This window comes from Camponotus floridanus, unplaced genomic scaffold, assembly GCF_003227725.1.
Source record: "Camponotus floridanus strain SB8 unplaced genomic scaffold, Cflo_v7.5 scaffold20, whole genome shotgun sequence".
NCBI lineage: Eukaryota > Metazoa > Arthropoda > Insecta > Hymenoptera > Formicidae > Camponotus > Camponotus floridanus.
This window is the reverse complement of record NW_020229326.1, coordinates 248,361-260,752: the sequence shown is the minus strand read 5'-3', so window position 1 is coordinate 260,752 and position 12,392 is coordinate 248,361. Positions and strand designations below refer to the sequence as shown.

The following is a 12,392-nucleotide window of genomic DNA, read 5'->3' as shown; positions in this document are numbered from 1 at the left end:
GGGACGAACGCGCCGGTCTGGAAACACACATGGAACGAGGAGACAGAATGGAACGCGCAGAAACAAGAAAAGTGGGGTTGAGGACACGCGAGCTATCCATAATGCACGTACCTCGACCAAGATGCGACCGACAGATAAATACGATGGAAAATGGAGGAACAAAAAAGAACGATGGAAAAGCGAGACTATATGAAGGAGGGATTGTGTATACGTCATGCTCTACCACTGCGCGTTCTTCGTGTCCAGGGTTCTTTGTTTCTTGACTGCAAAATAAATACCGAACATTACAAATTGATATTTCTTCTGGAAAAAATAGCAAAATCTTTTTAAAACGCGCTAAAATATGAATGTCTACTGTCTTCAGGAACTGCCGTCTTTAAAACTGATAATATAATATTATTATTATATTATATTATTTAAGATTTATTACTTTATTACGATTAATTACGATTTTATTACTTTGTAGAGTTATTTTATTATTTTGTAGAGTTATTTTATTACTTTGTAGAATTTGTCTAAGATGCTCTTTAAATATTCAATACTTTCATTTTAAAGAAATAATGATCCACTGATCATTTTTTAACAAATTTTCGAATGTGCTTTATGAAGTAGAAAGAAATATATACCGTTTCGCAAATATCTTCGAATTCGATCAACATGTGTATGTCATGTTTTTGGAGCAAGAAAATGTAAATTTAAAGTCGATTGTTCTTGGACAGTGAGTGAAAAGTTTATCCGAATTACACACAGTTTACATACATTCTTATTCTTTTCCCCTACAAATAAATCTCATTGCATAAGAACCAGTTAGTTCAGACTTTACGTCTAAATACAAGTATTCACTTATTCTTGGACATGTTTCTGCCAACATTTATCGAGCAAAAAGATCAATTTTGCTCGTGAACTTTTATCCAGGTTAATAAGAATTAAATTTAAGATTAATGAAAATCTGGAATAAATGAGGGCATGAGAAATATTTTTACAATACTCGTTTATCAACTAATCTTTATTTGTCCGTCTCCGACATTGAAAATTCCAGCAGGTGGCTGACAGTCTTCAATGTCAAATGTAAAATGTAAAATTGACAACACTCTTATTAGTTTTCATGCGTTCGTTTGTATAGATAGATCGATTGTCGTGCAACATGTCGCGTTTTATTTATCACACACATGACGCGCTTTTGTTCATTTTTATTTTTATTCTGTTTCGTGAATCTCTTTGTCTCGGTTTTGAAACGATGTCGAGACGTTTCGACGACGCTGCGAATAATTCGCAAAAATTTAAATTTGACCGAACCGAAATAATTTGCGACGAGAAAAAATAAAAAACCAGCGTTGCATACATTTTTTTCTCTTTACGCTTCTCAAGTCTTTCGCTGCACTTCGCTGAGTCGATTTTATCTTCGTTTCCCAAACGCATCTCTATCGAGTTACTCGTGGGTTATCTTAAAAAATCTCGTATAAATAAAAATATTTAATCGTGAGGAAACTATATAATTAATGTTACATTTTCCATCCAACAAGGTTCACATCTGGAACAATTATCGTTACACGCCCTAATATTTTCGGACGCGGATAATTCACGTCGCAATTTTCTCATGCAAATCGAGTAAGAGAACCGGATTCCCGCTCGTTCGAAATGGCACGGATGAAAGTCCGTCCATCCGCAATGCGACGTCGTTATAGCGCGATATGGACACGCGTACATATGTGTGTGTCATTCTTTTCTACCTTTATCAATTTCGCCCTTCCGTCATGTAATGTTCATCGATCGCGCGCTCATCCATCCTGGATGACAGCTCCAATTCAAGGTCGTCGATTCTACGTCCATTGTGACTCTCCTTCCTCCCCCGTTGCAGCACGAGACTTAAATTAAGCGCGACACGCGTGTCGAAGCGCTCTCGATTGTTGCGATTGTTGCGATAATAGTCAGCGGGCACCAATCCGACGTAGCGGAGGAGCTTTGTGTCGTTCGAAGCCGCAGGACGACATATTGATTTCCTTCGTAGACTGGACACTGGCTATTATCGATCCGCTAAAAAGTTCAGGGCTGTCTCCGGGAAAGAGGCCGGGTTCCTTCAGCGTCTCTCGAAATGCTTCGGAATCGCCCGTTACCTTTTAATCGGTCATTGAATATCCGTTAGCTCTCGATTCATAATTTACCGCACACGCTATGCGTTCCGTAGGTATACCTTATTGAGATTGCGTGTCGAGAGAGGTTTACTTAATACGTCGATTATTAAATTAGACGGTATTGAATGAAATTAAGATTAAGACGGAGTGTGTATACGTATGACAAAATATGATTCTTCAAAACAATCTGTTTGTCAAAACATTCTTATTACTTTTATATAAATACTTACACATATATTCATCCTTATAATACATAAATATTTTAATTTTATATCTCCCATTGCACATTTGATTTTCTGTGGAAATTCGCTACTTGAAGAAACTAAATTTTTTTAAAATTTTGGAATCATAAGTTATAAGCGTTTTTAACAAAAACATGAAATATATACAATTGAGATGTTTAAAAATAATAATAATAAATTCAATTTCGAATGAATTTGAACAACTACCTGTATTTTTATGTATTCACAGAGTACACATCGATCGATAAGAAACAATTGCGAATCCGTGAACAAATTTTGCGGGTGATTGAAGAACGCTTGCCAGGTCGGGATCTTCCGCGCGTGTTATTATTTAAGAAGAAATAACGAAAAGCAAAGAGAGTAAAAGAGAAAAAGTGTAAGAGAGACAGAGGCACTGCCGTGAGAGACATGTATCATCTTTTTTCTTCCTTTCTTGCAAGGATGCGTTTGGAGACGTCTCGCGTTGATTTTCCTGAAACTTTGACATATTTTCGAGTAGTTTAAAATAAACGACATTCTGTATTCTTTGCCCTTTGTCGCAGATTTAGGGAATGCGACAATCTCTTGACATTATTTCATATTTAATCGTATTTCAAAATCGAATATTATCGATTGAAAGTAATATTATATATGATGCACACATGCATGAATGCATGCAGTCAACAATGCTTGTCTTCATCGTGCGAATAAATTTATCGAACAGTATGGTGCGCGTAAACGCACATCTATTTTATTAAAAAAAAGTAAAACTAGTAGTAAAACTGGTAGTGACTACTTTTACATTTTTCTATTTGAGTAAAATTCCAAACTTTAATTTTTACCTTATATTTTTATTGCATTCTTATTAAATATTATGGACGTGACTATAAATATTTGGTTTTTTATCTTTGCATATATTTTAATTTTTTTTTAATTTAATGTGATAATTGATACAAATTATTTTATTGAATTTGTTTGTAGATTTTCGAGTTTGTCGCCTAAATCTGCAATAAAGTACTTATAAAAATATATACATATATTCTTTACTTTAAGCTACTCTACGGTATATCCAAAGATTGCAAAAATCGGAGAGAGCGAACTCGAGACGTTTCTTTAGATCTGTGAATTTTAGGTACTAACGTTGATGTTAGATAATCGTGTGCCGTGTGCCGAGAAGTATTTATATTTCGTGCAGTCACCTACATACACGTTTGTCGTTGGTTTGTTGTTGTTTTGCCAACACGTGAAAGATTTCTTTTTTTCTTGGATTGTTGCGTACGTTTTTCGCCTTATTATTGATACCACAGTGAGAGCAATTACCGTTTTCACACAACTTATTTCCCTTTCATCTCTTATCCCGTCTTGCCTTCCTTCTCCGATATAATATCCGACACACACGCGCACATACATATACTTACCTATTCATTGTGCATACTGATACAAGTCGAAGAAAAATATCTCTTCTTATTTGATGCGCGAGATTCACAAAAGATTGTTCATTCTAAAGTAGCCTCTATTATTTCAGTTTTGGATTTAGTCATTTTTAAATTTTATTAGACTATACTTTAATAGTGAAGAGAAAGATGGAAGAAATGTTCACAACTATATCAGTAGTGATGATCAGTGATATAACCTGCAACTTTTTTTTATTGTGAGTTTTAATTATCTTTCTGTGTAATTATTATGATACATAATCAGAATGCACATTATTGTTTACATACATGTACAGCATATCAGAAGACGCGATTCTCGTAGTAAATAGATTCGGCAATAAATACGAAGTCGATTTTTTTCTTATGAAAATTTAATGGAAAACGCCCAATTATACAAAATTTTGTATTGTCAAAAATTAATGGATTTTCGACAAATTAGACCTTTGAGACCAAAAAGAAGAAATCTAATGTTAAACGAACAAATTAATAAGAAATTCAATTTCTTAATTAATTTAAAGTGAAATCTACGTAAAACGGAATTTTAATTCTTAATTATACAGACATTTAATTTTAAAAATTAGAGAGCTGCTTCTAATCAAATCACATTAAGGCAAAATTAATTCAATTTGACAAAAATTTACATTTTAAGCTTACAGAAAGCGCGATACACTCGTGCAAAATGATTTACCACATGAGTTTCGAGATCGCGCATTTTGAATTTTTTTATTTTATATATATAAAGAGGACAACTATTATATATATTATACAAGAAAATGTATATTTTTTTTACGTTCGCGTGAAGACTTTGAAAGATGCGGGACTTCGGAACTCGAAATGTAAACATCTTATATACTTATTAGTTATTCTCCCTGGTACATTTATCGAAATACAGAGAAGCGCATCTTCCGGTATGATTGTCCGTATATTACGTATGCGCGAAGATCGATTGAAGAGAGCTCGGTCCCTCGCTCAACTCTGCCGTTTGGTGTTGCGTGCTTTTGGTGTTGGTAGAGAGCTGTTCGAGAGCGAAAGACCGTCGAGTTGGGAATTTTCTTGTAACGCGACACGCATTAAGGAAAGTTTGTTTTTCGTCAAGCGTTTCCGACAGACTTCTGGCATACTCTGCGAGCCGAGGAATCGGGCAATGTAAGAACGATGCATGTGCACACGAATACGAGCTCGTTTCTCCGCGATTCTCAGGATACTTAATGATCATCATCTATCCTTATTTTTTTTTTAATCTACGCGCGATCGAGAAACGCACGAGTTTTTTCAAAAATATTTATCCCGAATGACAATCCCCATGATCGATATCGCGACTCTCTCCACATCGATATACACATTATACGAAGAGAATTTTCACGCATACATGTACACGCACAATCATGATACGAGTAACAATGCTGCGTCACTATTCATCCTTCCCGATTCCATTATGTTCCATTATAAAATGAGAGAAGTATATTGGATCGAACGAGACCTGTCAGATCTATTTCGCTGCGCCTTCTTCGAAAGTTTGCGGTATTCATTCGATTGGTTCTCGATCGGTCCAAGCTAGGTGTATTTGTTTGTAAATTATTGCTTCGCGGACTAGACGGCGTCTTGATCTACGCACCCATATCATGGTAAAATTTATTAAAATATGTACAGCTGATGGTGCTTTCATACTTGACGTGCGAAGTATAGATACGATCATTTATACAAATCAGGTGAATATATTAAAAGCAGATTTCGCGTGTAATGGAGCACTTAACGGCAGTGATGAGCACATTTTAAATGCTATCAAGAGTAATCATTTAATTATTTTATTATTTCTGTAACGAGAATGCATGTATATGTCTGAAATATTTATCTCCAAAGATTTTAAAATTAATTCTAATTATTTCTAAAATTTGCTAAATATTTCAAATAAGATTTTAATGAACATATGAATAAAGTATTATCTCATAATCATAGAAATAATTAAATATCTTTATATCCTATTTGGATTAATTTCTTATCGTGCTCACCTCTGGATATAACTACGCAATCTATTATAGTTTCGCTCCTCCTTCAAAAGAACAAGAATATCTCGCCGTCATCGTCAGAGTACGCGTGTTGCGATAAATTCACAAACACATTCGCCGCAATTAGATCTACGAGTGTCGCTGCGTTCGAGCCGCAATCATCAGCATCCATAACCGACCGACCGTTCTCGTTTTGCAGGGTACCACCAGGCTACGTGTACCAGTCACCCTACCTGGCCGCCGCGGCGCCAGGTGGTTTGGTACCACTTCCGGCGACGCAGTTGAGCCACGCAGCCGCTGTTGCCGCGGCATCGCAGTTCTACGAGTACCAGAATGCGGCGGCGGCCGCCGCGACCTACCCGGGCACCTCGTACAACTTCGCCGAGGCGTACCCGTACACGACCGCGGCCGCGGCTGGTACGTGTTTGAATAGTGTCCAGAGTAAGGGTAGCAACTACCCGTTACACCATCACCATCAACACCACCAACAGCAGCAACAGCAGCAGCAAAACGGTCCCGCGACAGCGTTGGCGCATCAGCAACGGCTGGAGAAAGCTCTCCTACCGCAATTTCTGCCGTCCGTGCTGCGTGATTACGGTAGAAAATCTCCAGAGATAGGGGGAGAGAGGAGAGGGCTGGGAAAGAGGGAGGGTTGCGCTGCACCTATCTCGGGGCTGCCTGTAGTGCTTGATAAATATTTCGCGGGGTTCTCACAGGATCTGGTTCTTTTCTCGTGTTTCACAGGGGGTACGCGCGGATAATGCGAAAGGGGGGGTTGAATCGGGGAAACGTGCAACTTCCGACGTACAGTTTCTCTTCAGATTATGCGCGCGGTTAGGGGGAATAATAATTCCGACGTCGGATGTGTGCCGGCATTTAAAGGCGGGGATGCAAGCAATGGAGCGTCGTTTATCCTGTCCAAGAGCCTTGGGCATTTCCTGACGGATCCTTCGTGGGAACCCTGTTACACATCTCTCTCTTGCGTTGATACACATCTCGCTTTCTCTCAACTTCGATCATTGAATATCTTGCAGCCCTCTCGTATCGATATCAATATTTTTCTCATCAAAAATTCTCAGCCTTTTATGAAACAGAAATTCTTCTTATTAATAGTTTTGTATTTTTTGTTATTTTTTTTTATTCATATTCTTTGCTTTAACTGCGTACATTATCGTATGTTACGTTGTAGTTGTACGTTCGCGCGCTTCACTGTTCGATAGTGAATGAACAATGAATAGGACAAAGTCTTGCATGCGCTTCATGAACTAGACACATATTGATGCATTATATACATATTGTCAGTCTGTCTGCGCTGTCTGTGGTGATGGTGACGGTGTCCTCGCGATGAGTGATGGTGGTCAACGAGCGCCATCCGCTTTACGTCTTGCGAGTAAACAGCACTCCAAAAAAAAGCTAAGGCACAAAATAAGAAGGTTTACAATGCGCACAAATCGCTTGCATACGCTTCTCTTGTGATTCATTATTTATTAGTATCTTCGTATAAAGTCTAATTATTCTAAAATTATCAGATATTTTTTTAATGACGAATTCTTTGGGCAGTTTAGAATTTCCTCGGAGAAAATTATCGTTAATGATTTTCGAATTATAAACGATTGAAAAAAAGACCTTTTGCGAATTAAATTTTGGAGAGTCAAATACGTGAATAAAATTATATTTCCCAATTATTAATTTTCGATAAAGCTTAATAAAATTTTAATTTCAAATTTAATTACGAAAACATGTGATATAGAAAATTTAAAAGTTGCAAATTTTCTCAATATTTTTATTAACAATAAACAGGGAAAAATTTATTCTAAATCTCGATCAAAGAATCTATCATTAAAAAATAATTTCAAGACATCTTTTATATATATACTATGTAATTTTAACTTGCACTTGTTTAAATTCTTTTAAACAAATTTTTTGGCGATTTTGCAGATTTAAAATCTTTTTAATAAATGTTTTATTTTAAGTATTACAATTAAATATATATTATATTATAAATATACACATATTATTTGTCAGAAACAAAGAAATCTTGTCTCTCGTTCCAGCTAACGCAGCGGCGGCGGGTTACGTAGCACCATACACCTATGCCACATTACCAGGTGCCGCGGGTTTGCCGGCAGCGGCTGCAGCGGCGGCAACAGCAGCTGGAGCGGCTTTCCCAGGCCTGCCGTATCAGACGACACCTCAGGAGGCCAGATTGCAATAAAGCACTTTCGACATTAGATCATCACGAGACAGTTGTAGCCGAGCCTTCTTACGTGACAGAAATGAAGCGAGGGATGCGGAGGGGAGCTGCGCTAAACGTACTCGATCTCGCCATCTTTGGGTGATCGGCTCGTTAGCTTCCTCCGTTTCAGTTATTTTTTCCACGAGACTTTTGCGTTCCCGCTCGTGTCTCGCAAATTAATCCAAGTACCTCTACGAGAACCGTGAAGAGAATGAGATCTGACGAAGCGCCAGCTCCCTCAGAATCGACGATCCGCTGCTTCTTCTCTCGCTAAGTCTGTATAATCTGTATTCTTCCTTTCTCGCTTCCCTGATTTTTAATTTTCCTCTTCTTAATTTCTTTCCTGAAACCGATATCGGCCCGCTCTCGGTCAATATTTTGTGAAATTTTAGAAAAGATTCTACGATTTTTGAGAGAGCCTACGATTACGACGATTATTTATAGCGAACTCGAGTAAGTTTGTTCGAGAAAATTATCCTCGATCAAGTCGGAATTTGAGAGCCGAAAAGGACTTGATTGAATGCGCTTATGACCTGCATTCAAGAGTTATATGCGCGAAAAAACGCCCGCTAGGTTTTTGGGCACAATGCTGTTTTGTAAGATTTCTATTTCGAAATATTACAACGAGATGAGGCGATGTATCGAATGTGATCGCGTGTTCTGATTTTTGAAATCTAACTTTCTTAAAATTCAAGCTCATCGAGATTATAATCATACTAGTTCCTTGCTCCTATCAATTTCCATCGGTGGTTCCTAAATCGGACGCATTGCTCACGCGACTTCTTTGACAGCCAATCTTAACAGAGTGTCAGTCAAACGATGTATTCGTGAATTTTCTCTCTCATAGCTGCGACACAATCTGTCTTCAACAAAGATTAGACACGAATGCGTTAAATTAAAAATATTAATAAAATTAATGTGAGAGGTCTAGTAGCATAATTTCGGAATTATTTATATTCAGGATTAGAGATGCATAGAGAAAGCAATGTGTTTTAATTTTTAGGTAAATTTTCAATAGATCTTAAAAACTCTACGCGGTAAACAAGATTTCTAGTATTATAAGCTATTAGGTTATATTTTCAGGCGTTTTCCGAAGCGATAAATAAACAAGAAATTATGAAATTGCGTTTAATCTATAATAGGTCGATTTTTAGGATAATGTTTAGGATGGTATTCATAATCGTTCGGCGCACAATTGCTTATACCAGATTAATAACATAGAAATAATAGGCAAAATAATAAAAAATTTACAGTGAAATGGAACTAACATCAGTTTCTTCGTCATTGTTATCGTCTTAAATGATGTTTGATTTACTTTTGATTGAAAAACTATCGAGAAAATTAGCCGTTAAATGCCTGCAATTTCTCCGCTGATTTCAAGGACGAGTTTCATTTTTATTTTTTTTTCATCCAGCACAATCAAGAATTCTTCGAGATTGCTAAGAATTCGCTGATTTTTTTTAGAGTTCTTTCTGAATACAAATTTCTCATCAATACAAGCATATATATGTCGATACATGCATATAATTAAATGCTGATTAAATAATTATAATTTAATTATTGAAATTTTATAATTCCTTATAATAATTATAATATAACTATAATATAATTATAATTATATTCTTTATAATAATTGTAATTATAATTCTTTATTCTCAAGGAACACGACTATGAATACTATCTATAAGATATATCTATACATAGAGAGAATGCGTCATAGTAACAAAGTATACGTATCTTCCAAAGTACTTGTTTACCGGTATTTTATTTCTAATGCGCACTGCTTGTTTCGGCTCTCTGTTGATTAGCAGACTACGTTTATACGTATATATATATATGCGTCGATATTTATTACAAGCTATATACTATGCATATTATTAGTTAAGATGTTAATTGATTTATCAGGAGGTAAAATCACAAAAATGTGATTTAAAAAGAGAAAGGTCGAAACTATATATATATATATATATATATATATATATATATATATTTATATATATGGTTAACGAAGACGACTAATTTAGCCACGGTGGCCTTAAATTCGCATATTAGAGCGAAACGATCAAGTGTCTTATTTCGAGGCCTTGTCATGTTAATAAACTTATATAAATGTATTAGACAAAAATGTAACACCGACCAACCTTTATGGCAACGCGAACACGCCGAGAAGCGAATGAATCGATTTGATTTGTAAATCGTTTTAATTATGAGAACCTAACGCTTTTTATCTCTGTTCGAATAACACATTAATTTTTTTTAACGATTAATTATTTCGATGAAAGCGTCGCTTTGTGTACGTCTTAAGTATTGCATTGCCTCTGATTATATTGAATTGCGATAATTCTCTGACACCTGATCGACTTTTCTTAAATTCATACGTTCGTCTACTCTTAGTGATCCAGTGCCTTAATTAGCACAGTCGAGTAGCCGTAATGATTAGAAACTAGTCAGCGATTTGTTAGTGCAACGCTCGACGCACTAACTCGTACAGGAGTGAGGCTCAATGAAAGGGTGAGGAGCTAAAGGAATATCAAAACATAATCAACTAGGATCGGGTTGAGGAACGTGGTTGTCTAGTCCCAAACCCTTTCAAACCTTAAATGAGGTTAACTCGGTTTGTTAGATTTGTAAGTAGAAGTTAATGCGCAGGGTGGAAACCAAAAGCGGAATTCTTTGTAAAAAGTTATAAAGAGAAGATGTTAGGACGGATTAGTTTAAGTATTACATAACGTAATAGGAAAATAAATTATTATTATTCTTTTACTATTATTCTATTATTATTATTATATTATTATTATATTATTATTATTATTATTATTATTAATATTATTATTATTATTATATTATTATTATTATTATTATACATTATTACACTATTATTGACATTATCACGTTTTATTATTATTATTATTATTATTATTATTATTATTATTATTATCGATATTAATTATAAGATATTAATTGTTCATGTGCTTAACGAAGAGACCGAATGTACACGTAACGTCATTGAATTTGTTATAAAATACACTAAAGCTTCCGTTGCGAATGAAGAGAGGATGATAATAGAGAAAGTTTAGGATGAAGATGCAAGGTATGTGCTCTTATCACGGGTACGATCGTCTTTTTGAATATCCTATATTCCTAGTATTAATTGTATATAAGCTTAATTATACATAGGTTGTAATATATATATTGCCTGTTATATCCTCAATAATATTAAAAATATTATTATCGCTCTATTAATAGATACACAAAAACCGAAAACAAATATATTATCATTAAGAGAAAGACGCGTATTTTTACTAATCAATTATATATATATTCCTTCGTGTATTAATTCGAATACACACGGAGCGACAGGATAGAAGAATTGTTGATGTAAAAATCAAACATTTTTCTCACATTACATTTTTAATACCACATTAGATCTCATATATCATTACAGATATCAAATATTATATATTAATCATTGTCTTTTCTTTAATTTTTTAATATTAATTTGGAGATTGCGATTTTATATTTTACAATAATTACAAAATCTGTTAATTATGTTAAATAGTGAAATCTATATATGCTCCCAAGTTGTTCTACACTTGCTTCGTCACCCGAGACAGTGGAGACTTCGTAACTTCGGTATCGTTGTTTTTGGCTGCTAAAGATAAATCTAATGGCCTTGCGAGAGATCGGATGCGAAAGAGCGTCGCGACAATTCGCAAAAACAAGCAAAAAGGAGAACCGCCCTCGTCGCGGCACCGTAACTATGCAAAAATAACTGAGCTAACACGACCAATGACACGGCACGATGATTTGGCATTCCTCTATCCAAAGTATCCAGCAACCGTATAATACTTTAACAATGTATTTTAAAGATTAATTATATAGCATCAAAAGACTTAATATATCAAAATTAATTTCAATTACTTGAAGATTACTGTGATTCCTACATTTTTAAATTAGATTTCTTATTAATTAATCTTTAAAATATATATAATTTTGAAATCCTTTGTATGTGTAAATTTTAAGAATAGAAATAATAACAAGAGGAGATACTTTAAATGACAGTGTGTCTTAAAAAATGCTTATTTATCATCGTGTATTATGTTCTTGCGAATATCACGATGTGATGTATCATGATAAAGTAAAATGATAATTATGCAATATAATTATAATAAATAAATTATATTAAAGAAGATTTAGAGACAAAGATCTATGAAATTATAAAACTGAAAAACATAAAGTCTATACGCAGTTATAAAAACAAATCTGTTAAAAATTTTTATTCTCCAAGATTTATCTATTAGATGCATTTGAAAATTGCATAAAAAAATGAACGGATAGTAATTCAGTAAATTTTATCTCATAAT

General features: G+C 34.8%; 1 protein-coding gene across 3 annotated transcripts in view; it reads left to right on the top strand.

Moving 5' to 3' along the window:
- LOC105250589 (RNA-binding protein 24) overlaps nucleotides 1-9,573 on the top strand; it is a 30,478-nt gene extending 20,905 nt beyond the window's left edge. Inside the window, exons 5-6 of one of the 3 annotated variants that reach the window (XM_011256763.3) lie at nucleotides 5,992-6,389; nucleotides 7,847-9,573. In XM_011256763.3, the coding sequence (XP_011255065.1) occupies nucleotides 5,992-6,389; nucleotides 7,847-8,007 (559 nt within the window). In that variant the 3' untranslated portion in view covers nucleotides 8,008-9,573. The remainder of the gene's footprint in view (nucleotides 1-5,991; nucleotides 6,390-7,846) is intronic. The other 2 variants (XM_011256762.3, XM_011256764.3) reach the window with 2 other exon arrangements.
- Nucleotides 9,574-12,392: the final 2,819 nt, after the last annotated feature.